Source organism: Oryzias latipes, chromosome 14 (assembly GCF_053564925.1).
Source record: "Oryzias latipes strain Hd-rR chromosome 14, Olatipes_Hd-rR_3.1".
NCBI classification, from domain to species: domain Eukaryota; kingdom Metazoa; phylum Chordata; class Actinopteri; order Beloniformes; family Adrianichthyidae; genus Oryzias; species Oryzias latipes.
Genome location: NC_136250.1, coordinates 8,889,595 through 8,917,578, shown reverse-complemented (window position 1 = coordinate 8,917,578; position 27,984 = coordinate 8,889,595). Strand labels below are relative to the sequence as shown.

The following is a 27,984-nucleotide window of genomic DNA, read 5'->3' as shown; positions in this document are numbered from 1 at the left end:
AAATCAAACTTTGTACATGAGATTGTGTCCTTCTAAGGTTTGAATCTAAATCTATCTCCTTTCCCCGCCCTCCTCTGTGTCACAGCTCCCAGATCCATCTACAGTGCAGACGGCAGTAAGTACATCCTCAATCTGTTTTGATCTATGTGTTTGTCTCGAGGGGGTGGAAACTTGCTTGCTTTTTTTTACTTGCTTTATTCTGTCAGTCCTGCAGCGGCAGAGACTTAAGTGGGAGATTGTTATCAGCTCACACTGACACACAAACACAGCTCCATCTTGTGGGTTACAGGTGGAAAGATGAATAGCACTGATGCTTTAGTACAGCACTTTTACAGGAATCGCTGACTTAAATCTACTCAGTTGATATTAAAAATATCAAACAGATTTATCTTTTTCACTGGTGGGGCATTTTTCTTATTTTCATATAACCTACTTTGTTAAAGATGCATTATTGTAAAGCTAAATCTGTCAAACTGAATCTCACTGATGTCCTGTTGAAAGAAGGAGCTGCAAAGAGGAAACTCATTATTGTTCTCGCATGAGCTTTGCAGTGACTCTCCTGCCGGTATTCTGCCGCGTCGTGGTGTCTCATGTCATCTCTTTGACATCTCTGTGTAATTCAATTCCGCTGAACATGAAAGCCAATAGAAGAGATAGAAACCGAAGACAAGACACTGCATGAACACGAAGATGAGCAAGGAGACAGAAAAAAAAATAGAGTTAAGAACGTAGCCTTGAAATAAAAAATAGTGAGGGAAAGAAGTTTGAAAAGATGAGCAACAGAAGTCCTTGTGGGGGTTTTGTGTGGCTCTGCTGTCCTCCGCTGCTGCAAGAATGCACAAAAAATGATGCTCTGTTGCCCTTGGTTACTACCAAGAAGCTGCTCTTCCTGCTGGACAAATAAGAATTAAAGAAGATATTTATAAAAAAACATACAGCATAACAAAGGGAAAAATAACAAAATCTTCACTTTGTCATATAAAGTGGTGGTGGACCCATAAAAAACTGTATCCTATGAGAAACAACAACAAAAAAACATAATATCATCTGACAGGATAAACTGAAAATCATGAAGTTTTAATATAGGTGAGAAAAACAGAAAATAGATATACTTGAAACAAAACATGAACAATAAGAAACAGAAAACTCCAAATCTTCACACAACTGTTGTTATTTTTGACTGTTATACCATGCAACAGATTAAAACGTCAGATCATTTCTCGTCGAGTCTCAACACTAGAAAGGAGTTCTTCAACAGCACAACCATTATTCAAGGCTGACAGCAGCAGTATGTGGAAAAATATGTTGCGTTATATCAGAAGAAAACCCATTGCTGTAATGCGAATGTGCAGGAATACTTCCCCCAGTGAAACATTCTTAGAGAGCGCTGGAAAAAGACGGATTAAAAGCCTTTTTTCTAATCTTTCAGAAACATGTCAGTGAGGCCCTGCTGAGCGGCTAAGAAGCTGCTCAGATGCCGTTCAACTAGAGCACCCTTCCAAATCCACCCTGTGTGAAAGCTTAGTTAGCTGTACATTAGAAAATAAGTAACCACATACAATGCTAAAGGAAAGCAAGCTTGCATTAATCATTTCTGTGTGACATTTACAGAAATAGTATACAAATCACCTACAACCACAATGTACCTTTATTAAATACATGTTTTCTACAGAAAGAGGTTTGTGAAGAACCCAAATGGCTCGGTTGCAGCAGCTTCTTATTTGTCTTTAATCTGCTTCTTTTAGGGTGTCAGCATAACAAATAATCTGCCACCATCTAACCCAGGGGTCTGCAAACATCAACACTTAAAGTGCCGTTTAGGTCAATTTATCAGTGACCACAACCTAGTTGGAGCCACAAATGTCTCACATCATCCTTTAGAAAAATAAGACACTGATTTGTATTTATGCTATTGTAGCTACTGTAATACATGTAAATGCATTTTTTCTTAATAAATATAACATAAACGTAAAGAGAAAAATCCTTTTTTCCAAATAGGAAATAGCTTGGAACTTTTTATTGAGGTTCACATGACTTTCTATTGAAATAAAAGACTCCCTGTGTCATATAGGGTCATCTAAATGTTGTAGTAGGTACTGCAATGTCCGCAGTTTAATATAAAAAAACAATTTATTTTAGCTTTTGAGGTGCATCTCTTCCAGAAATAATAAATCAAACTAACAAAAATTAAAACAAAGCTAATTAAGTGAACATCACTGCATTTTTCCAAATAATAAATTCTTGAAATTTTTTCAAAAATAGAAAATCCATTTTCTAATCTGATGTGCCTCAATCATGAATTCTGGCATTTTTTACTGACCTCCAGTTGATTTTCTGTGGTACACGGCACTAAAACATCTGTCAAAAGGATTCTGTTCGACTTTGTTAAACTTTGAAGCTTAACCGCTTGATGGACTTTTGGAACATTATGGGTATTGTAGTCATGGAGTGACATTAGGGTCACTCATGTCACACAGGTTGGATTACTTTACTTTTTTTTACATTTCTACTTCTAACTTTTACTTTACAATTACTTTTTAACAATAAAAACTTTTTATTTTTCTTTAACTAATCAAGTAACAATAATGACTTAAACCTGGAAAACTAAACTGAGAAGACACCAATCCTGATAGGTCTTTTATGCTTATTTTGTCAGATTCATATACCTCCAAATCTTCTTCTCTCCCCGGTTATGGCAGAGATGGACTAAACAGGGTAAGAGTGCATGCTTCTTTGTGCATGAAAGCTTATGTTTTGTTTGGGGACAAAAGTTTTGTATGACTATTGTCACTGTTTTTCCAAAAACACTTGTATCACGAGTAATGTGGTTGTTGATTTTTTTTAAATACTATATTTAGACCAAATGAAAGGAAATTTTTAATTAGCAAGTCATAAATTCATACACATATTTAGCAGGACGTTTCATGCTTACAAGAAGTCTAAATGTCAGAACTACATATAGAAAAATCCTAATTTGTTTAATTATACTGCATGTCTGATTCTGTATGCGATTTTTTTTATGTATTTAAAGGTTTCACTTTGAGTTGACATACAAAAATAGGAAATTCAAAAATGTCAGTAAGTGTACATGCACTCTCTAATTTATTGCATATTTGGCACATACAAGCTTAGATTTTATTTTCTCTCAAATAACCAATAAGAGACGTCTCAATGTGGGATAGGTCTCGATACAAGCAGGAGATGCAGACAGACTCAGACAGGCCATTTTTGCCCTTTCAGTGAATGTTAATCTATGGCAAAGGCCAGACCTGACACTCATTTGTGTCAGTTTACATCCTGAGGCCAAGTAGTAAATGGCAATAGTTAAACGATGACTTTTAACTTTGATTAGGTCATACGTGCAGTCACATAGTTTGAGAATTCTCAGTTTGTTCATTTCTAACAACTGTTAAATTGATAAAATCTCATTTAGGGATTTGAGATTTTGTCTAAGGAAAATGTGCATCTTTTTCTATTAGGAGATTTCTATGTTGGCCTTTTTTAAAATTTATTTGCTGTTTTGTCCTTTTCAAACTGTGGCAGTTTTACGGCTATTAGTGCAGACATTTATAGTTACTTCCATCTGCTCACATCCATGTTTTCCTAAAGAGCTGTGTTTGTTTTCTGACAGCCTGGAAGTGCGGGTGCAGATTATTACCAGTATGACAGCAGTAATGCAGTTAATTGGCAGATCAGAGGTAAGCTGGTTCAGTTTTAATCTGTTTATCCATATTCTTCGTATTCTCTTCTAATGTATGCCCTCTTAGACGTGCCCCTTTTAACTTGGCCAGTTTTAGTACACCAAAGGCGCAAAGGGAGTGCAGCAGCTCTTCGTGATATTTTCTCTTTCTTTCTTTTCTTTCAGAATACAAAGTAAGCCAAAGCACGTCAGTTGGTGAACGCATCTCACTCACTAACACCCACTCTCCTCTCTGATAGTTTGTAAAGGGAGCTTACTCTGTTTTTGGGCAAATATCAGCATTTTTTTTTTAGTTTGTAAGCCGTTTAGGGAAAGATAATTCAAAATAAAATTGTTCATCAAATTACGTTTGGTTTGTTATAAAGACATATTGATAATTGCCTCTTTGCTCTCTTCAGATCTACCCATATGAAGCTCTTGTTGTATCAGTGAGAGGACAGCAGCCCCTCCCTACTGATGTGGACCGAGCCAGATTAGAGGTAAACGGCTATAAAAGTATGCTTCAGAATTTACTGGATGAATGTATAGTCAATCTAAAATACTAATTGGCATTAAGCCTCAATTATTTTAGGTCAGTTCTGTAAGATAATGAGTTTTTAATTCATAATTTGTTTAGTTTAGAAGGAATACTGAAAGTTCCAGGTCAAGCATCTATCTCATAATAGATGTTGCAAATAAAGGAGCATCATATTTTTGGAATGGGACCCAGAAATGCTGCACAAGCTTTGCTCCAACAGATTTAGACATTGTTTACAGAGGACACAAGCAATGAAGTCCAAACATGAAGCTAAACTAAACATGTATGAATCAAGTATTACTATATAAAACCAGGAAAACCTTACAAAATCACTTTTCTGAAATTTGATCATTTATTCTTTCATATTTACATAGACTATATAACACAAAACAAATAAAATGTTATGTTTCCGGACCCTTAGTCCAGTGTTTTTCAACCAGTGTGCCGCGGCACACTAGTGTGCCGTGGGAGATGGTCAAGTGTGCCGTGGAAAATTGCCCTCATTAACTGATCTAAAAACATTTCCAAACTCCAGGATTTCAGCTCTGTGTTCATCCAAACAGGCCCTGGTAAAACACTGAGGAGTTAGGAATATAAAAGATCGTAAAATACTTTTTCTTTGCGTTTATTTTATTTTATTAAAGACATTTTGATAAGAATGACCGTCCCGCGATTCAGCTGCACCTTCGGCTATATTTGGGAAAAGTCCCGTCCCTTTGACTGTCTCCACCAATCATTCTTCAGGGGCTTAATCACATGTCATCAGTCTGACCAATCAGAAGTGGTTAAAGTCTTCACTTCCTTGTCCCGATTTAGCTCGTAAAGTCGCTCAGTTCTAACAAAAATACCAGCTAAAGCTCGTATTTTGCTCTGTAGCTTTCCACAGAATCCGGTATCAGACCGTGGAACAAGTGAACAAAACAATGAAGCTCCGAAAACCGATCTCCGGCCGTTTTATGCACTACATCTCCCATGATGCATTGGGTTGTGAGAGTGACAGCACACAAGATCTGTCGTTAAACGTCTTGAAACCAACGAACACACCTAAAACTATTTTTAAATCTTCTAACTTAACTTTTATTGCATCTTTTAGAAAAAAACAGCTGCAGTTTCCAGCTTTTTCTGCAACAATTATCTCAAAAATGCATGTGAGATTGTGGAGGGGCTGTAGATCAATACAGACTATGAGTTTCTCCTTCTTTTTTTTAAATTTTTGGATGCTGGTGTGCCGCGGCTCAGAAAAGGTTGAAAAACACTGCCTTAGTCAACACTTCATCTAGGCAAACAATCCATTTACCTGTACAAATGAGCTCTATGATTCCTGTTTAGTGCAGAACTCGACATATCAAGGAAAATGAGCATGAATGAAGCTTTCCCTGAGTTACAGGATGGCCCATGCTGAGTTTGTCAGATGACTCATGAACAACCAATGCCATTTAAGAAGAAGAATCTTCGATCTGATCATACAATAATTGACCATTACCTCAATAATGCAATCCCAGCAGTCAGTAATTGTCATAGCAGATTCTCTAAATGGGAACCCTAAAACACTGAAAGATGAGTACAGACATATTTCTGCAAATTTTTCTGAAATCCAACAAAAACCTCATCAACAGAAAAAAGCGTTACTCAGCTGGATGATGATTTGCTTATGTGGTAAAAAGTACTTTTGTTGTTTTGTTTTGTTTTCTTTCATGTCAACCAAAGTCTTTTGGCTCAGGCTAATTTTTTTGAAAACCATGTAACTATTTTTATGCATATTTTGTGACGTGATCTTTCCTCTTACAGCGTCACCTTTCACCAGATGAGTTTTACAGAGTCTTTGGCATGTCCATGTCTGCCTTTGACCGTCTCGCGCAGTGGAAAAAGAATGAACTGAAGAAACAAGTCCGACTCTTTTGAAGAAAGCTTCTACTCAAAAATGACTTACCCTCAGAGGTATAAAGCCCTGGAAGTGTCAGCAGAAAAACCATCAGCTTCCTGTTCTTGATATGCACTAGGATTTCTTAAGCAATACCCGTGAGGTCAGCCAACTGGGCCAAACAAGGAACAACTGGGTGAGAGGAGACGAACTGAGCAGGAGAGCTGAAAACAGGACTTAGATTTCAAGTGATATGCCAAAAAAATGGATACATAGCAAAGCTAACTGGGTTTTTTTTACCAGCAGATGGCAGTGTGTTCCTATAGTCTGCAAGTACATAGACATGTGACCTGAAGATTTGCTCATATTTATGATAAAAATGGGACGAACCTGAAGAAAATCAACTGCCTAGAGGACAAAAGAAAATATTTAGGTTTATCAAGAGAAACTCAGAAAACAGCACCTAAGATGCAGCATTTCAATTCATTACATCAGGCTTATAAAGTTCAGGTATGCTAAAAAGCAACGGTTTTTCTCCATGTTTTAGTTTTAAAAACCATTATGAAGTATTTTTTAGCTGATTTGAAGCCATATCTCTGTAATAACCTGTTTTTTGATAGCTTAAACATTTTTGTTAACTCACGTGTCTGAAAACTGATTCTGAACTCACTGCAAATGTAAATGAAGTTTAGATGTTGAAGATTTTGTAACATTTACTCAAGAAAATTTAACGTAAAACTCCCCACGGCACATTTTTCACTTACACAGCGCGGAAAATATCCTTATCCAAATAGTCCCAAACAGTGAGAGCATGGAGAATGAATGGAAACAAGGAAAATGTTTACAAAATGTTAACAGATTAGTATTAGGGATTTAGGTCATTCAGAGGTTATTTGAGTAATTGAGTAAAAGATTCTAATATGAATCAAAGAGACACGGAAGAAAAAAAAGGATTTTTTGATGAAACATGCAAAGTAAAAAAATAAACTATTCCAATTTTTGGCAGGTACCTGTAAAAAAAAAGTGAGCGGAAGCATGACGACTGACATAAAAGGTGAAAACAAAAGTCTTTTCTCACTGACCATGATGCAAGTGCACATTTTACCTATTTGTCTATATTAGTTATTTTAAACGCAGACATGTTTGTGTGTCACCAAATCCACATTTAATACATTAGCTATGAATTGAACCACAATGTAACTTATTTCCTATTGATTTTATTTGCTATTTGTCATTTGCACCACTATGTGTCTGTCAATGCAAATTCAAAATAAATGAATGAATGGTTTATAAGTATTAGTACTGTTATTTATGAACTTTAAATTGCACACAAAGGTGGATAAGAAGATGAACTGACTAATGCTCTTAGTGTAGTACCTGTTTGTATCATAGTATAAAGTGGCATTTGTTTATATATGTTCCATGTTTACATTTTTTGTCATGAAGGAAAAAAATAGTTTACAAGCAAGTAAGTTGTTAGCTGAAGAAATGCACGAGGTTGAGATTGTATGCCAATGCACACATAAGGGAGATTATCAGGAAAGGCTAGTTACTGCTCTCCTTTTTTAAAAAGCTTAAAGTGTAGATGAATAAACTTTCACACACCAGAGACATGGATCTAATATGTTTTATAAGCAAGACAGTGATTTCCAGAGAGATTTGTTGTTGTTCTTTCAACCTGCCTGAAGTGAAATATGATTGAGGAGGACATAGTCATTTAAATGGGGACAGTCATATAATTAGTCATGAGAATGAAAGGTTAAACTATGAAACATTTGACTTGAAACATTCCAACTGTACTGATTAAGAAATATCATTGATTAATAAAATATTTAGATAAATGGGATTATTATAAAGAGAAACATTTTTATGACAAATGGAAAACAATGCACTTTAACTGTAAGGATTCTTTATATAAACCTTGTGTCTGTTCCAGAGTTTGATGTCAGATGTTCAGAAATGTGAGACTAAGAAAATCTCTGTCATGGAACTAGAAGTAACATAGATTTACAAGTCATAGAAAGAAACAAAATAGGAGGAGAAGGCACACTTTATGCCAATGCAAAGTTAAGCTGTAGAAAACTGTTAAAAACGGTTGAGAAAAACTTTGAAAGTTTAAGCAAAGAAATGATAGCTTCCTGAGAATCAGCCTGTTCATTTCTGACCTTTAAAGACTTTGTTTTATTTCCATAAGAAACCAAGCTTTCCATTATCCCAGATGAACCAATCCTTACATTGACGTGTTATCCCAGCATGACACAGGTGGATAAAGGCGAAGAGGATTTCATGTAATCCATGGACACCAGTGAAGATCAAGAATCAGTGAAGAAAAAAGGTTTAGCACACTGTCTAGTGGGGTCTTGATGACCCCGCTCCCAATGGTAAAGTGCCTAGGATAGCACAAGGGATAAGCACATCAGGTCTTAGTAGAGAATTTCAAATGAGTCAAAGGACACAATCCAAAAACGAATGTCCCCTACAGAAGACATAAACGCACAGCCTGGTTCTCAAGAGGATAGTGGAAAATCTAAAACATGTACGGTAGTCACTTTATGTGCATATGGATGCTGCGATCCATCCACATATTGACACATTTACAAGACTGTAATCTAGTTGATGTGTTTGATAAACTAAAAGATAATAAAATACAGATAGTTAGTCTCATCTCCACCGTCAAGTGAAACGTTGGAAACCTTTTAGGGTACCGTTGACATTTTGGTCTCTTTGCAAAACCATTCACAGCATACAGTACACACAGAACCTACTGCTTTTGACAAATATCGCCAAACTAAAAAGTTAAGGACCTAAAATGATTCAAAGTTAATCACTCACACTTTTATTTCAACCAGGTTGGACTTTGAAATTCTCTTTTTAGATGTTTTAGCACTTGGTCTATTAGGTGGCTTCTGCTGGTTTAAAACCTAGAAACAAGGCTTTTAGTAGGAATAAGTATAAGAGCTCACATTATCACTATATTCAGAACCTTTTTAAAATTAGAGACACCCACACTCATGGATGACCTCATGAGAATAAAGCTCTTCAAAATGTTCACTTAGAAGTCACACAAAAATCAGATGCATATTTGCAATGTGGGTTTATAAAATGTGCAGTTTAGACATTAGAGATTGTAAACACCATTCCAATACTGGCTGGATTTTGCCACATGCATTATTGGTTGTGTTTTGGTTTCTCAGTAAAATCCTAAATTATACAATTTTGTTTTATTTATAATTAGAAATATTTGATTAAGAAAGATAAACTCTATACATATGTTTACTTTAAATAGAAGGGGGTAAAGGGGCAATGAGTGAACCGGAAAATTTTGATTAAAGTAGAAGATGGTTGAGTAAAGAAACACAAAATGAGAAAAATGTGTGTCTAAATCTCAGTAATAAATACTGAATTAATTTTGCCCTTTCTATGAAGTTATTTAACACTTTTTAAAAAGATGTGTTCAAGTGGTTTATTTTAGGAAGAAAAACCTCCTAAACAGAACTGTTTTGTGTTTATTAATCCAGTACCCCATCAAGACACATATGTGAGGAGGCCCACATGTATGTGCTGGCTATGCAGAGAGTGTTTGTGAATACATAGGAGCCAACAAAAGGAAACCAGATGTATAGGAATGTATAGGATTGTATAGGAATACTATTATTTTGTTTTATTTGTTAATTATAATAACCAATAATATAATAACAATAATTAATATTAATAATTACAATAACACTGTTTTAAATTCAGAAACTAACTATTTAATATAAATGTATTCTTGATAAATTTTTGTGGTTTTGATTGTTTTCTTCTTCTTCTTATTATTATTATTATTGTGTAGAGTTGTCTGATTCTGCTCAAGAATCTAGGCTTTGGACTATTATGATAATTTCGGGTCAAGTGAGCTGATTTTAATTTATCATTTCAAAAGTTTTTTTTAAGCATTTTCCGTACTTTTTAACAGAGGCTGTCAGTAAGAGTTTCCAATTTTGGATAATTGCAAATTTTAAAATCAAAAATCTCTTAAAGTTAATGACCCACTCTGATCACCTTTTGTAAAAGCGTTCGGTGGTTGTTTTTTTTTTTTTTAAACCAAGATTATGGCGTTTTTAGCAAGAAAAAAAAAGCCGGTGTAGTTTCTGCAGATGTCATTGGTCTCAGAGTTGTGGGCGGGACTGTTGGCACAGAGCGACCCCGCTCCCCTTCCCCTTTCTGCTCCTAAGAGTTTGAAACAGGGAGCTTGTGGCCCGCCCAGTGTATTTTCTGCGTCACAATATAATCATTTTTCCGTCATTTTTTGTCTGCTCCTGATTTAGAACGATATGAATAAAGAAATACTAGGAATTTCAATTTTAAGCTTGTTTTTCTTGATATACAGTATGTGCACCATCATCAGAGAAATGCCACACGAATGTTATAAACAGATGAATATTTATGTACCGGCACTAGGACCCAGAGGGATCCTGGCTGATGAACAAGTGGCCGCCGAGTCTAACTGTAAACTGTAGCGGCCACTCTGACTCACTGATCCGCGCACAGAACGACAAAAGCCGCCGCTGTGTCTGCGGACAACTCCGAAATGTAGAGAACTTTGACTCAAACAAGCGAGGGATTACAACGGGAACCGAAAAAGGAGGTGAAAAGCGGCATGGACTCAAGACGCAGAAGCGGTGAGTAAGATTTTATTTTATTTAAGTCAGAGAGAAGTCTAGAAATTTTTTTAGACAACCAACGCCTTAGAAAATCACTTAGTAAACTTTACGCTCAAATCTTTCCAACAGTCTTTAAAGTTAACTAAACAAAAGTACAAATAAAGCGTGACTGGGACTTTTAACACAAAAGACCACTTAGGAGAATATAGACAAAAACAAAGTAAATATACGGTTTGTTAATTTGCTCTTTGATCAAACAAACCGAGCTCGCCTCGCGCCCTACGCCACTGTTGGAGCTCGCGGCCGTGATGTCACTCAGCCACGCGCCGGTTGGTGAGCGTGCCTGGATGGAGGAGGTATCCTAAGGTAAAGTGATGCAATCTGATACCAACACAGACGTGCCCCGCTGGAAGCTGCGCCGCTGGAAGGGAGGCAGCGGTTCAATGGTCGCTGTGTTCACAGCTGCAGCAGGAAGCTGTGCTACTCCGCCACTACAACAACTGGAATGATGGGAAACCTGGAAAAAGTAGACCCAAAGCGGTTACCTGCACTACATTGAATTAGGGACAGTGAACATCCGATTGGTACTCCTTTATAACTAATTTAAATGTCAACAGTCAACTTTGGTGCACATATGTCATCTTAGTGTTTTTCAAAAAAGCTCTTGAAATGTGTACTAAAATTTCTTGCCTTTACAGGCAACCTTTTGCTCAGATTCTGTCTATTTTATACACATAAGGTGATCATCTTATCTCTATAGACCTTTATTGAAACATTCATTTGAAAGGGAGTTATAATTTTACCAAATTAGAAAATACGTTTTCTTGTTTGAATATATGGGATTTGATTTCAAACATTTTAATTTAAAAACATTTTCTATGTTTAGAAAAAGCACATTTAACTTAACACATTTTTTAAACTGAACAAAGCTTGAACTTCAAGCAATTAAATTCAACTCTGTTCTATCAGCATGGAGTGGAGCCGGAAGCTTGTTGTTTGCCAATTGTAGCTTCTACATCACAGCTGCAAGGTTTTTCCAGCTGCATCTTTTTGTCTGCTCCTGTTTCACTATTGATTTGATAAACAAACTCAGAAATACATTTTTTAACTTAATTTTCTTTAAATATGTCTTCCAATTGTCTGAACAAATGTTGCATTTTTTTAGTATATTCAGATTTTGAACCCTGCTCTGGTTGGTCCTTAAAGATTTCTTAGAATGAACCCTGAGCTGCAACTTCCCTTTGCAGGTTTCTCATACCTGCATGAATTTAGAAGATAAACTTCAGCCTCAGTACTGGACATGATAATGTTACAATGCAATAAGTATGATTTTTATTTACTTTCCAAAATGAAAGTTATCTACAATCTTGTAGGCTTATTTAAGGAGGTAACCCCCAGTGTTTTCACAGTAATCAGGTCTAATATTTGACTTTTGGGGTTTTTTTTCTTACACATTCCTGTTTCCTATCTTATGAAAGTGATAAGATACTAGAAGAATGTGAAAAAAATAACTCCTGCACTATATCTCCACAGCTGTGTGTTTTTACTGCTCGACTGAACCTTTTAAAGTGTTGGCTGGAGCGTCTAACCATGTAAAGCTGTGTGACACCACACACTGTTGTCATGAAAATCTGAGTTACAGGATGCAGAGTCTCTGAAGCAAACCTTTGTCTGAGCGAGAGCTTCTGGGGCCGCTGAGCCTTGAACTCTGACCAGAGGATGGGCGTCTGGAGATGACGCGGGGGTCCTTTTTGGAGAGAGGAGTGAATGCCATTTAAGTTGGGGGACAGAAAGTGGAGGAAAGTTAGAAGAAGAGAGATTTCTTTCAGACTTTGAGAAAGACAGCAAAGACGGCTTCTTCAAAACAACAGTCTTCCACACTTTGAAATGGGATTGGGTAAAACAAAAACACAAAAATCAGGGTATGGTTAAATATAGATTTGGAGTTTTCAAAACTATCTATCAATTTTGTTTAGTTGAAAAACCAGATATCATAAAGTGATTCAAATTAAAAAGATGAAACTTCTTGTAAAAAGAATTACGAAATTCTCATATTTAAAAACCAACAGAGTCGTTTTTACTAGGGCTGCACGGTATGAGGTGTGACATTAGTGATCAATATTGCGTTAACGATAGAACTTGTGATACATGAACAACTAGCTAAACAACTAATAAATCATTTCTATTTCATGGCAACAATTTGGTTAGAAAAAAAAGGTAAAATTAAACTCCAAATGACCCACGTCTAACAGGAGGGCTCCATCTGATTGGTCAAATGCGTAAAGGGTTTTATTTGATTAGCTTAAAACATCACGCTGCCTTTAAATTGTTGGTGTGTAAACATTTAGGGTCACAGTTTACGCCTTCTTTCGTGATACGCGTATTACACAGGTTGATATCGTGATGACGATAACTTGGGATTTATTGTGTAGCCCTAGTTTTTACCAAAAAGATTTATTGATTTGATAAATCCATATTGTCATTTGTACATAGAGACTTCTGCGTGTTGGTTTAAATGAATCAACCCAGTTTTACTTCTTAAGCTCGAATTGATCTTCCTATAATAAACTGTGGCAGTTATTTTTTGCGTCAGGCTTAAAATTTGTCTCTTTTTCATGTAAAGCACAAAAAGTAATTTTACCAAAAATGAATGGTGTCAGAAGAGGTGTGAGTCTTGGTGTTGAGTGAGGGGTTACAGTAGTGTAATGGATGGGAATGAAAGCCGTGCGTTTGGAGGACTGATCTCCAGGCCTCCTGTCCAAAAGCACAGTGTGGTGAGATAAACGGAGGCAGCAGCAGTTGTTTTCTTCTGAGCTGCAACCAAACAGGCTAAATCAGTCCAAATGATAGTCGCATGGGCCGCATCCCATGACTCTCCTCCCCTTCAGAAGTCTGTGTGGAGACGCACAAAAATGTACGCAGGAGCGCACACACATATCACTGGATTTATTTGTGTTTGTGTGTTTATTAGTAGGAGGAAGGTGAATGACCGGGGAGTGTGCCTTCTGTTTTTTAGCCAAATAAATTATAAGTAGGGGAAAAGACTTTGAGGAGGAAATGTGTGTGGGTGTGTGTCTGTGTGGAAAGGGGGGTAACAATGACCCCTCTGTGGGTGAGAGGAGCCACAAGCCTCCCGAACAGCTGATTCTCAGCCTGTGATGCCTCCAGCCCTCAGAGAGAGGATGGCCTTGACGGCACAGAGATAGACGTTAGGAGACCAAAAGTCTGCGCCACGTTTACTTTGATGGAAAGACAGAAAGCATCGGTTTATTGTAGAAACACAACAACTACAGATGTGTAGCTTGAGTACGTTTTACCATGAAAAATGCAAAGGAAGAGTTTGTGACGGTAGAAGATGTTTTACACGGAAAGCGCAACAGAAATGTGAGGAGGAAGAGGTGAAGGGAGGATGACAGAGAGGTCTCAGATCATTAAGGAGTGGACAGAAGCTTCTGTTGACAGCCTTTTGTGAAAACCACAGCTGCACACTCACACAGCTGCTGGAGGTAAACTCAAACCTCGGCTGCCTATGAATCAAGACGCCGCAGCTGTGTTCCGCCACTCCCCTAATTCTTTTGTTTTCAATTCCGTTGTTTGCTCTGGTCCTGTGGAGCATTGTGGCTCTCTAATTTTGGCTCTCGCAGAGACAATGAAGGATTGTTGAAATGAAGGCGCCGGAAGAGTCTTGTGGGAGAGTTGAGGCTTTTTATCACTTGAACCGTCTTTCTATTCAGTCTGGATCAAGAAAAATAAAACTATTTTAATAGTAGTTTCAAGTTTTCCTTATTTCTTCTGTTTCCTAAGAATTTAAAACCAAGGGCCTTCCCATCTACAGGACAGTTAGGACTTTTTGCATGTGTGCTGTTAGTAATAGCTTTTTCACCAAAACACTTTTTATTTTATTTTTTTTAAACTTCATTCAGAAATAAGAAGTTTTAAGTGATAGAACTAGTGTATTGCATTCATTTGGAAAAAAGAACAAAACGAGGGATCTTTGTTCTAATTTTTTTCGTGTTTAAAATGTGTCCGTACATAGATGTTTAGTTTATGTGCTATCATGGAGTGTTTATTTTTGTCTGTGGTGATGCAGAAAATGAGGTACAGCTGGAGTTTTTTGATAGATAGGATCCGCCTGTTTTGAGCTTTGCCCTGACGTTAATGCTTATGAAGCTCCAATAAAGTACACGAAAACACCCCAGACAAACCTTATCAATTTCTCAGTAACTCATTATGATTCATCTCAAAAGCATCCCAAGTACTCATTATTGTTGAAATAAACTCCACAGAAATCCCTAATTTCATAACTTTACTCTTTCTCTTAGAATGAACCAGTGTGTCCAGAAAAAAAATTAAGGGGTGAAGAAAGGAAAAGAATTAGTCAAAAATAGGGGAAAAACAAAAAACAGCGTGGGGACCGAAACAGAACCCCCAAGGAGAAACCTTTCTGTGTGGAGTTTGCATGTTCTCACCGTGCACGCGTGGGTTTTCTCCGGGGACTCCGGCTTCTTCCCACTGTCCAGAAACATTCAGAGGTTAACTGGTTACTCTAAAATGTCCCTAGGTGTGAATGTGAGTGTAAATGGGTGTATGTGACCCTGTGACAGACTGGCGACCTGTCCAGGGGGTCCCCTGCCTTCGCCCGGAAGTGGCCGGGATAGGCTCCAGCAGCCCCGTGATCCCAAAACGGACAAACCGGAATAGAAGATAAATGAATGAATTAAAAAACGTATCGCAAAACAAAAAACATTATCTCAAAAAAGAGAAAAAATTATATTGAAAAGTTAGAAAAATGTTCTTGAAAAAAAAAATTATATACATTTTTTTTAAATAACTTGAAAAACATACAATACACGAAAAAATTATATTATGAAAAGCACTGTTTAAAAAAAAAAAAATGTATTTGGATGCATTACACTTCCGTACTTAAAGTCCTGTCGGCTTTTTAACCAGGATTTTCTACACAAATGTCAACATAGAAGTAGGTAAAGGTTTGGCATCCATAATACCTTTCTATACATTCATTAAGTTATAAAACCTAAAGTACATTAGATATTTCATCCTTGATAGGAAATAAATACTAACTTGATCAAGACCTTTAAGAATATGGTCCACCTAATGATGTTCTTTCTGCTTTTCCATATTTCCTGCATTGAACCCTTTAATTATAATCCACCTTAAATGAATCAGTTCAGAGTTTAAAATGTGAAAACTTGTGAGCTCTTTAGTGACATGGATCATACTTATGACTGTTTTAGCTTTCATTTAAGAATTATTTCAGATTATTAAGCGGTGAATTGCTACATGAAGTCTGCTATCTGCATCCCGTCTTGTCTTTAGTCTTTATTTTTGCGTTTTCATTTCCGTCAGGAAGGGAAACTTCCTTTCCCCGTTCACCAAACTTTTTCTCTGCTCAGCTCTTTTCCCTCCTGCCTTTCTTTGTTGGCTCTCAGCAGGCAGGATGTGTGAGAGTGTTTGTTAGGGCATTTGGAACAATGTCAAGGTCACCAAGCACACAAACAAATGTACACATCCACACAAACGCACACAGGATGCCAGAGCAGAACTTTTAAAATGTCTTACTACCAAAGACGGTTCTCTGTGCTCTCCATGCCGATGCGGACAGCTGTTGAATTTCTGCCCCCTGTCAGCTGCTGTGACGAGGCTGAGCTCCAGCTTTCAGACTTTTCACACCCTTCACCAACTGCCAGCTCCGCCCGGCTTGTACAGCACGGCATGCTTGTGTTAAAAGGATTTTTGATGCACTTGGTGGAACAGCAGAAGCATTTCAGCCAGTAAAAAAAAAAAAATGAATTTACCATCAAGATTTCACCATCATATGACGGTTTCACGCCAGAAGTATTTAGTTATTCAATGAAATGTTTTGTTTGTTTCCAGTCGTGATGGACCAGCTTGTGAGTGAGCTCAGCGGTCTGCTGAAGATGCTTGATCGTGAGACGGTCAGTCCAGCCACTGCTGAGAAGATGGCCTCCATACGGAACATTCTGGATTCACTGCAGCTATCAGGTATAACGAGAGGTTACATCACAGCTACACACCCAGTGTTTCCCATTTCATCAGTCTGTTGGTGCAGAACTACCCCACCCCTCTTCCCGTCACCCATAACGGAGCTGTCTGTTTGCATGCTCTCCTGCTAGCTTACCATCCCTCTTATTATGTGTGGGGGGAAAAAGCAGTAAAAAAAAAGAGATGTTTTATAAGAGAGTGATGAAACAAAATAAGAAAAACCCGAGCAGCGGTGGGGGGATCCCCACTTCCCTGCTGCCACCACTCCCCCGTCTGCCTGCCGGCCAACGGTGGCGGGTTGTGGCGGGGTGCGGCCGGCAGCGACAGGTGCCAGCCAGTTCATGCTTGGTACAGGTGGGGGGACGCGTTCGCTCCAGCCCCTGGATCTGTCCACTTGTACCCCCCTTTTGCCCAACAGCACTGATCCTCAAAAGGGATAAAGTGGGTTAAGAAAATAAATGGAAAATAACAAAATCGGAAAGCGAACATGGAGAAAAAGTAGGCTAACTTGTGGCCAACTGTAGCGGTGGTTAAAAAGAAAGAAAGAAACTTCAAACAAGGAAAGTTTGGTATTCTGATCCTACTAACGTGTTTTTTAAAAATATATTTAATGTAATATTTTTTTTTCCTCAGCAACAGTCGGCTGCCAGTTAGTTTACCTGTTTTTGTTTTGGAATCCTCCTAATATCAACTAATTATGACAGGCAAGCAGTTCATGCTTTCTGGACTAATTTCCACCACTTGTGGGTCTGAAACTATTCACTGGTGCGTTGTTTACACGATCAGCTGTTGACATCTGGCACAGACAAAATGCTGCTGCAGATCGCTGTATCACGATCTGTTTTATATAGTTATAGTAACAACATCATTTCCCCGTTATGGGGTCATTACCATTCTAAAAAGTTCCATTTCATTTTTGTTTAATAATTCAACTTCAATACGCATGCGTACATTTAAAAATCCATGTCTTTGGGATTCAATGTATAAGCCTGTGAGCCCGTTTTTGACAGCGAGTTGACCGGGAAATTTCATATTCAAGACGAGGAAAATACTGATTCAAAACAAAGACAAATCATATTCACAACAGACGTGTTAAACTAAATGTTGTATTCAGAATTTTTCTGCAAAGTTGTGCACAAAGTATTAATATGTGCACAACTTTGTCTTTATGAATAAGTTTCTTTTTGACCCCTTCTTTACCACTCCTACTCCTAGATTTACTGTAAATGTTTTGTGTTAATAGTTTTTCCTAATAAGTTCGTATTTTCTTTTGGACTAATTCTTTTGTAAATCTTCTTTGCTGCAGCTGCTTTTATTTGGACTTTATAGGGATTAAGTGTTTTACAGAAATACAATTGTTATCAATATATCTACATCTCTCTCTCGCTCTCTCTCTCTCTCTCTCTCTCTCTCTCTCTCTATATATATATATAAATATATATAATGTGTGTATATATATATATATATTATATAAGATATATATAAAGATTGCAGATAGGTGTCTATGAAGAGCTTTGTCTCAGAAGAAGGAGCATGCTCTGTAGGATGTCGGTGGGGATAAAAGGATTAATGTAAGAGGATAATGAGACGCAAAGTTAAAGCAGGATAATGAGGCAAGGTCAGAGTAAGGTGGCCGACAGAATATCCTGCTGCTTGTGTGTAATAGTGGGCCCAGACTGTACTGAAAGTGAGGTGTCCATCTTTCACCTACATTTTAAATCTGTACTAATTCACAATTTCTTTTCATAAGAAAGTCCAGAGATAGTTTCGATGTGCGCAAACATTCCAGTGCTTCAGTAACTCCACCCTATTTTTAACGCAGTGTTTGTGTTTTTTTGCAGTGAATGGATCAGATGTCTACATGAACAGCTGTCTCTATGGAAACGGCACCAGCTTTGTAGAGTCTCTGTTTGAAGATTTTGGTAAAAATGCTTTTTCAAACACGTGCAAGCCAGAAATGAATCGTTCCGTTCATCGCACATAATTAACAATCATTTGTTTTTCCCCCAGATTGTAATTTGCACATGCTCAGTGCGTCACCGGTGGAGCAGAAAGAACATAAAGATGAAGAGGAGAATAATCATGTCAATAAATCTGCAAGTCATTTACTCTACATAGCTTACTTTTCTCAGCTTCTCTTGAGTTTTCGCCTACAATCGTGGTTTAAACTTGAACTTTGACATTTTCAGACACCAACTGATACCCCCCCTCCTCTGCCAACCACCCCGCTTCCTGATGACTATTATGAAGAAGCTGTTCCTCTAGATCCTGGATCCAGTCCGCAGTACTTCACCACCACGGTGAACTGTCAGTAGTTTATATGCAAATAATCCCAGATCTGAATAAATAAACCAAATCCTCAAGTTCTTTGTTCACTCCCTCTCCCCACCTCCCAGCTTCCAGGAACTCTGTGGAGGACGCCTACTATGAAGACGCCGATAAGAACTACCCAACCACCAGGATTAATGGACCTCCTAAAAATTCCAGTGAGTCTGTTCCTCGTGCTGGAAACGTAATTACGCAGCGATATTCTGAGGCCAGAAGTGTTTGTGTGTCATGCTTTATCACTCGGTGTTTTGTTAATTAATCATCCGTTCTGTTTTCGCTGCGCAGACAACGACTCAGATGCTCTGAGCAGCTCCTATGAGTCTTACGAGGAGGAGGAGGAGGAGCCTAAGGGGCAGGACTTGTCCCAAAAGTGGACATCCGAGCAAAACATGGACGGGCCGGTGAAAGAATGCCACATCTGTGCCTTCCTGCTGCGGAAAAAACGCTTCGGCCAGTGGGCTAAACAACTTGTAGTTATTAGAGACAATAAACTCCAGGTAAAAAAAACAAAAAATGACAAATGTTGATTCAAACCTTGGAATTGGAAGGTCCAACTACTTCTCAAGTCATTCAGTACCAATGAGGAGCAACACTTTCTCTTAAATGTAAAGTGATTGAATTTATCATGTGGCTTTCCTTGTAGATTTTTTAAAAACGTTTTCTTCTTTTTTTTTTATAGTGCTATAAGAGCATCAAGGACACGTCTCCCCACACAGAGCTCCCTCTGAATCTCTGTAACGTCATATACGTCCCGAAGGAAGGCAAGAAAAAAAGGCACGAGCTGCGCTTCTCGCTACCTGGAGGTGACGCTCTTGTGCTGGCAGTTCAGAGTAAAGAACAGGCCCAGCGATGGCTTAAGGTGGGTTTGACTGCTACTGCAGTGAAAATGGGGGAGTTTCTGGTAGTGACGCTTCTTTTCTCCTTGTTGCAGGTCGTCCATGATGTTGGGATTCAGTTCAACCACTCGGAAGGACCCAATGGATCCACGTCTCCAATCATACAGAGAAAGCTGGAGCTCGATAAGGTTTGTTCATGTTACTTTGTCTGGATTTTCAGATGGTTTAGAAAATCCGTTTTGGCAGTGTGGTAGTTTTTATATCACTTTTTGATTGGTGTGAACTTATTTCATTTTGCTGTTTTTTATTATCTTTTCTTACCCACATGACAATAATTCATTTAGTTTCTAGTTCAAAGTTGTAGAGAAGATTGCATTTTTGTGGTGGCTGAATCATTCCATGTTTCTATGTTCTGTGAAAAGTGAATGCACATGGACACAGCAGCTGACTAAAAAACAGGTCTTACAATCTCAAATGACATCAAGCAGGAAGGTTTTTTTTTTTTCATTTGCAATGTTCCAATTTGGCTAACAGATTGGATAATACGATGATGAATAAAGACTTTTCATTTCCAGATGCTGCAGTCAGACAAACAGGCATCAGACTCGGACAGCGGGCCAACAGCAGACAGTCAGTCTACTGGACACAGACCAGGCCGGGACACCACTGACTCACTCAGTAGGTGAAACCTTAAAGGCGATTACTTCATAAAGTTGTAATTCTTAAGTTGGATCCGTAAACTGGTCGTAATATTTCAGAAGTGGCACTTTACCAACTTCTGACATCAAGGAGGCTCTTGGAGGAACCTCATCGTTTGGTTCTAAAGTTTTTAGAAGTGGTTTAAGTTCTTACTAAAAAGAGACGTATATAGTGATGTCCCAATCAGAATTTTTATTTTGTGCCTGATTTTGAGTCATTTGATTCTGAGGATCTGCTGCTGATGCAGAGTTCGGATCTGATTCTTTTGTAACACATTAAAAATAAGAACAATCTTTGTAAACAGATAAAAAGTTGTCCCTAATTTTGATTTTATTAACCCTGTTTTATCATTTCACTCTTAAACAGAGCACTTTTGGGAAGTAGCTTCAACAATCAAGCAAAAACAGTCCGTTCCGTCTCATGTCAGAAGGTTTGGTGACTGTAGCTTTGGGATCTTCAGAACTATTGAACATTTTTTATCAAAGGCGATTCAGATCTCAATTGAAAATTCGCATAAACTATAAACCACTTACTTTCAAAATGATTGTAAGATAAATATAATAAAAATGAGGTTTCATGGTGAGCTCATATACATTTATTCATTTTTATTAGAGATTGTGGATTTCTTTTTTTTGGATCCCCCTTTCCTGCAGCTTGCACTTTGTAGACGATCCCTCGTCAGCCGTCTCACTGTGGGCTTAATAGGAATTAAACAGAGAGATTATTTTCTTTTCGGTGACCTTCTAGGTTTTTGTTTGCGTTTAGACAAACCAATAGAGACGTTTGCTGTCTGTTTTAAACGTTTATTAAAAGAGTTTTTGAACCCTGAAGTCGGAAATCTGTGAATATCTTTGCTCCACAACTGAATTAATGCGCCTGAACTTTATGCCAATAAAACATTCATGATATGCAGGAATTAAATAAATATCCAGTCCCTGATCAGGGTACAACATCCGATTCCAGCCGAGTCTGAAGCGACCCGATTTCTAATCATCGGATTGGGACATGCTAGTTTTTTTTGGTAGTTTTTCAAAAGTTGGGCTAAAGAGCAGCTGCATTTTGCATCTCCTACCACATTTACTTCTGTCCAAAGAAATATAGATTAAAGGGATTTGATTTTAAATAAAAACCTAAGTAATTCTCAGTCTTTTGCATACATTTTGATGGGCTCCATTGGAAATACGATGTTTCCTCTCTGTCCTGAAATCGCCTTTTCTCCAGAAGTAGATAAAAACTTCAAAAGTTTTTTCTTTTGTTTGCCTCAAAATGTCGATGATAAACCCTAGAAGATCAGGTACGTGGGGTCAGGGAAAAAAGGGCTCAAACGGGTTTTGTCAGTGCTGCTACAACCTGTTTACTCGCCAAGTGTCTCCAATACTGGAGAGAGAAGGGGAGACAGGAAGTGAGGCCTGAGCAGAAAGGACATCCTTCCTGTCGTCTTCCTGCGATTGTGTCCCACTGACATCATAGGAAGCTGGGTGAACAGAGCGCCGCTGCACCTGGTTCAAGGACCTTTCAGAACTCTCATAGTTTAACACAGGAAAGAGGTTTTTTCAAATGGTTTGGTGTTTTTTTTTTACCTAAAAGATCTGATGATGTCTTATTTATCTGTTGTGTTGTGATAAAAATCCAATAGGTTAGTGTTGAGAGTGCTAAAATAAAACAAAAGTCTTGATGTAACTGATGCTTTGAAGTCGTCATGCGTTTGGCCTCAGGCAGAGGGAAGCGTGGTGCCTTCTCCGAGCTGACGGGGTCGATGAGCCGAGCAGCCGGCAAGAAAATCAATCGGATCATCACCTTTTCCAAAAAGAAGAATGCTTTGCCGGGAGAGGCTCCCTTATCTTCAGGCAGTGCTGACAACCCCCGCTGTGGTAAGGGCGCAGACTGATCACAACACTGCTGTTTAACTGTTTCCCTGACGGTTCCTCAATCATTAATGATTGAAAAGGAAATCATTTGTTGGTTTTTGGGAATGTGATGGTTGTGGTAAAAAAAACTCATTTTTCATGGAGGTTCAGAGCCAGAGAAGCTTCTGTTTTTAAAGCTCACTGTGCTCTCAGACAGTTGTCCCGCGGCAACACGGTCACCAGAAAAGCTAGACACCGCTGTACATGACATTCAGCTGGAGGCGATGATGCAATCTCCTAAACTGAACAGGGTTTAGGAACAGTGGGGGGTTATTTATTTATTTTGGTTAGGTAATAAAGGGACTCGTGGGCCTTTCTGAAATACTTTCTTTTTGTTCTAGATTTTGGTTTTGATTAGTTTGACAGATGCTTGTGGAATCAGCAAAACAACTCTGCTGCTCTTACTTTTTTTTAAACTGACAGCTGTGTAAAATCTGAATCTTTATGCAAGTTCAAATAAATCATAATAAGTGCTCAGAATCAGCTGTTCAAAAAGCAAAAATAAAGGTGGATTTTAGGAAGAGGACATATTTTCTGCACAATTTAGGCAACAGACTAAACATTTTGTCCCAACAATGCCTGTAACATTTCCGCAGGCCATCTCAGCGTTTGCCTCAGTGGCGCCTGGAAGGAGCGGTGGTGCGTGCTGCGAGGGGGGAACCTGTACCTGCAGAAGGACCCCGCAGATCAGCGGCCCCCAGTCATCGTGGTGCCGCTCAAGAGGGCGGAGGTGGTGCCAGGCGGACTCGGACCCAAACATCCCTTCTCTTTCCGCATCATGCAGGGAGGAAATGAACTGGCATCTTTAGAGGTGCAGAGATTCAAGAGTCGTATTGTTTTATTTTTCCTGCTCCTAACATGAAGATTTTAATGATTTTCCACATTCTCCTGTTTTTCCGTTGATTAAAAAACCCCAAAGGGTTAGATGAATATATTGAAGGATTGACAAATGAATATTTGTGTTCAATATTGTTAAGATTGTGCAAACTCAAAGAAAAAGTCAAAACCTACTTGGGAGTTTCTGAAATTATATTTTAACCTATTTAAAATAGATTAACAGCCGCCCTGGAAGAAGATAACAATTATAGGGAATTAATGAATTCAACAAAAAACACTTTACAGAATACAATTGTGGATAAAAAGACTAAAACAAATGTAAAATCACCTGAAAGTTATAATACACAGAATGTATTTAGCCAAAAGGTGAATATTAAACTTAAAAAGTAAAACCTTAGTTTGATTTGAGACTTTTTAAATGGAGAAATAAATACTGATGTTTGATGTTGCACAAAAAAAAATCAATGTAAAGTTTTGAGGTCAGATGATTGTGAAACTATTGTTTTTAACGGACTTTGTCTTTAAACTTACGCAAATGTTAGAGCTTTAAAATCCTGCATGATTTCATCAAAATACTTGGAAGAGTTTTACTGATGATACTTTGTGAAAGAAAAAACACATATTAGCTTAAGAACATTAATTTATCTGATCAAAATGTCAAAAACATGGAGATCACTTTAAGGGCAGCATCTTTTTTATTTTTTATCCTCAGCTTCTGATGGTCCTCAAAAGCTGGTTGGATGCAGACATTAGACTAAAACTTCTGGAGGCTTTGGGGTTTTAATGTGTGGTTGCCTCCATCTATCCATGTTGTTGAACCACAAAGAGATGTTGGGCTTTCTTCCTAATGCCTCTTAAATCCCTGTCAGTTTGATGAGCGAGAAAGATCAGACCGATTGACGGTTCAGCACTTTTAAAGCTGTCCTTCTGCATCATCTCAGAGTTATCGTCTTATGAAATTCAAAGGGATTCAAATGCGTATCAGTCAGTACTAGTTATTTTCTTTGTTCTTTTGGTGTTTTTCTGCATGATGCTTTGGTTTATAAGAACTTTTTTTTTTTAAAGGGATGAATCCACTTCTGGTTTGATTTTAGAGAATATTTCAAAAGACTGTTTTGGGTTCTAAATGCCACCCAAACACAATCTTCACATTGAATCTCCAGAAAATGTAATTCGCCTGTAAAAAAACAAAAACAAACTTTAAAAAAAGCTATAAAAACGTAAAAAAAAATTTTTTACTTCCTTCAAAAAATTGTAGATCTAAATGAACCAGATGGCGGTTGTGTGTGTTGAAATACTGCTACTACATTTGTTATGCACTTTAAATAAAACCATCTCATTTTCTGTAAAATTCTATTTTTTTCCAAAATAAAAGTCAACCTAAACTTAACTATTGGCTGTAAAATAAACTCCTACAAATATGACAATAATGTTACAAATGTCTTAAAATGCAAACATTTCTAAAGATTTAGAACCATATAGAGCAGTCAAACATATGATGGCAGCAGAGGGCAGTTCTCCTGTTGAACCTGCAGTGTTTGTGTTTGTGTTTGTTAGGCCAGCTGCTCTGAAGATCTTGGCCGCTGGTTGGGTATTCTCTTCGCAGAGACGGGCAGCCCTGCTCTTCCTGTTGAGTTACACTACGACTACATTGATGTGGACACGCTCACAGATATCCGGCACGCTGCCAGACAGTCTTTCTTGTGAGTCCCTTTAAAATATCATATATTTTTTTTGTCATTGTTTTTTTTTAATTTTTTTATTGGGTCTGGGTATCACTGCTAAAATATTGAATTTAATACAATTTACAGGTTCAGAATTATTATATCTAGTTGTTTAAATGTTACTAAGATGAAATGCAACAGATTATCAGTTTTTGACCTGAAAAACAAGCTTAACCCTTTGTTCCCTGAGGTGTTGGCCTTCTGTCTGACTCTGCCTCCTGTAAACAGGGGCTCACAGAGTTAAAGGTAAAAGCAAAGGTTTATTTTAACAGAGGTAGAGCATTTTTCTCACCTAGACCTTCCTTTTCTAAACTACCGTGCATAAGCACGTTACAATTATGTGTTCTTTTTTCTGATAGGTGGGCAACAACCACATGCATAGACTCCAGAACTTACGACGAAGTTTATGAAAGTATTGAGGTAAGAATATTTATTTCCCAGCAGACGTAGTAAACAAAATCCCTACAAGCATTCAGAGAAGTATGCTATTATACTGCTTTATTGCATTTGTGTTGGTAATTGTTGTCACACTGTGGTGCAGGATGAGGATGCTGAAGGCAAATCGAGCCAAGTGAGACGTCACGCATCCTTCTCCAGCCGGGACTCCGAGAGGACTGAGCAGCAGGCTACCATTAAGAGACACACCTCCAGTGAGCCTCCTTCATTTCATAATTCATAAAGGTTGCTTTATAAAAATTACATGGAAGAAAATGTGCCTGCAGCTGGCAGCCTTCACTTGATTTTGCTGAATGACCGAGAACCTGCTTTTAAAGAAATGTCATGTTGAGTTTTGTTTTTTCTGCTTTTGTCTTCCCACAGATGTCGTTCAGTATGGACGCTATGGAAAGACGCGCGCAGAAGAGGATGCTAAACGATACCTGAGACAAAAAGAAGAGCTAGAGAAGCAAAAACAGGAGCTCCGAAACACACTGATCTCCCTCCGCAAGGAGAAAAAGGTGTTGAAGGAGGAGGTGAAGAGTGGACCAGGTCAGCCAAAAAGCACATGCAGGCAAAAAAAAAAAAAGGCAGAGCCAATTAGCAGAGCGCATTCATGTCATGTGTGCTTGTGTGTTTAGGTCACGATGCAGAAAAGCGGTTAGCTCAGCTGGAGACTCTGTGCAAAGATAAAGAGGAGGAGAGGGTGGAGCTGGAGCTCAGACTGACCGAAGTCAAAGAAAACCTGAAGAAATCTCTGGCAAGAGGAGCGCTGGCTCCTCCGAATAATAAAGATAATTGCCCAAAGGTGAGCAAAGACGCATCTTATTTAAAGCTTCTAGAAATCCTCTTGCAAAAAACTACTGCGGATGAAGGAGATACAGTTGTAAACAAAAAAATGTCAAATAAATCTTCCATCAGCATATAACTGACAAATATAAATTCTGCTTTAGTTTTTAAAGAGTAAAATCTGACTGTTATGTATTCATTTTTTCTGTTTCTGTGTTCAGGCGTCGGGAAACAACAAGGAAAAAGTTTACAGTGAATCTGTGCCTGTTAACGCTGCGTCTGAGCTCCGCAAACGCCCGCCATCTTTTTACGCCTCCTCTAAGGGGAGTGTCATGCAGAAGGCAAAGGTGGGAACCGAAACATGTTTGTACCACATGAGCAAAAACACACGGGACCATTTATGGATGAGCCGAGATGAGAAGCTGCAATACTCTGCCGATTCCCGTTGATCGTGTTCACAGCCAAAGAGTTTTTGTTCCATGCTGTTTTACTTGGGGGTGTTGTTGGATTATCAATCTGTTAGTAACATTTATTTAAAATCCACTTAAAACAACTTAAAGTCAAGTGAAGTGCTTAACACACAAGACAAGAGATGCATTTGGAAATAAAGAAACACAACAATCAAGGAATAAATACAAAAAGATAGAGGTAAAATCCCTAAAAATTGACTCAAATTTGAGTATAGAAGAAATCAAATCTACAGCTGATGCAAATGTAAAGAATAAACAATGTTGTTAATTGAAAGCAAAGGTTGTTATGGTCATTTCTTTGTATGTATGGTGAGATAATAATTGTATGCTGCCTTGTGGTTTTCAGGAGTGGGAGTCGAAGAAGGGGACCTAAACTGAACAGACTGTCAGAAAAGAAAGAACAAAGAACAGCGAGAGGATGTGAACACGAAAGGCCAAGAAAAACCATACAGACACTAAAGAGAAAAAGAAAGGACGATAAAAAAAAGGTTTTAAGAAAGCATCCCAGCACTGTAAATATGACAGTGATTTTCCATTTCAGTATTGAAGTAAACCACTATAAAGAAAAAACATTTTATGTGTGTTTACAGTTTACAGTAAAGTCCTGCAAAGATGCTTACAAAAACTCAAGAGTTACAGGAATATTCCAACCTTTATCTTTACACAAAACTTAAAACGTTAAAGTTTTTTTTCCTCCAAAGATTAAAATGCTTTATATCTAAAATGATCATTTTTGAACCAAAAGTGTCTCAAATTTGAGTTGTTCTAAAACATGTTTATTGTGTCAATGTGAAGTGGTTGGTTTAAACCATCATTTGGGTATTTTTACTTATTTAACTTTTGCACTTTATCTTTTTTGTATTTTTTGATTGTATAAATGTTATGAAGATTATTTATTCTCCCTAGAAAACCTTCTGTCATCTGAGTTTTCTTACTTGTTACTGCAATTAGAACATAAAAGGGGGAGTAAATAAATTATCACTATTTTAAGAATCTGTCTGATTGTTTCTTTATTTATTTCACATCTAATTTCTAAACAAAAAATATATATATATATATATATATATATATATATATATATATATATATATATATATATATATATATATAAAACAAGAGATCTAACAGTTAAAAAGCGACCCCTAGTGGCAAACCATAGAAAAGCAGCTGTTTTAACAAAATCCATTTTACTCAATTCACTTTTTGCAATTTAA

General features: G+C 37.7%; 2 protein-coding genes across 23 annotated transcripts in view; both read left to right on the top strand.

Annotated features, from left to right (window-relative positions):
• LOC101159285 (actin-binding LIM protein 3) overlaps window positions 1-7,371 on the top strand; it is a 54,097-nt gene extending 46,726 nt beyond the window's left edge. For all 22 annotated transcript variants that reach the window (XM_078930694.1, XM_078930699.1, XM_078930698.1 and 19 more), the window contains 6 exons: window positions 86-115; window positions 2,657-2,715; window positions 3,632-3,698; window positions 3,866-3,873; window positions 4,099-4,179; window positions 6,006-7,371. In XM_078930694.1, the coding sequence (XP_078786820.1) occupies window positions 86-115; window positions 2,657-2,715; window positions 3,632-3,698; window positions 3,866-3,873; window positions 4,099-4,179; window positions 6,006-6,119 (359 nt within the window). In that variant the 3' untranslated portion in view covers window positions 6,120-7,371. The remainder of the gene's footprint in view (window positions 1-85; window positions 116-2,656; window positions 2,716-3,631; window positions 3,699-3,865; window positions 3,874-4,098; window positions 4,180-6,005) is intronic.
• A 3,155-nt stretch (window positions 7,372-10,526) lies between these two features.
• Window positions 10,527-27,763, top strand: afap1l1b (actin filament associated protein 1-like 1b). The gene is made up of 19 exons (XM_023962533.2): window positions 10,527-10,739; window positions 16,617-16,745; window positions 18,587-18,667; window positions 18,756-18,841; window positions 18,935-19,052; window positions 19,142-19,231; window positions 19,359-19,570; window positions 19,753-19,932; window positions 20,005-20,097; window positions 20,485-20,587; window positions 22,324-22,479; window positions 23,112-23,326; window positions 24,910-25,055; window positions 25,436-25,496; window positions 25,618-25,726; window positions 25,896-26,063; window positions 26,153-26,319; window positions 26,522-26,647; window positions 27,117-27,763. Exons 1-19 carry the CDS (start codon window positions 10,718-10,720, stop codon window positions 27,141-27,143), a joined length of 2,289 nt encoding a protein of 762 aa, XP_023818301.1. The 5' UTR covers window positions 10,527-10,717; the 3' UTR covers window positions 27,144-27,763.
• The last annotated feature ends 221 nt before the right edge of the window (window positions 27,764-27,984 follow it).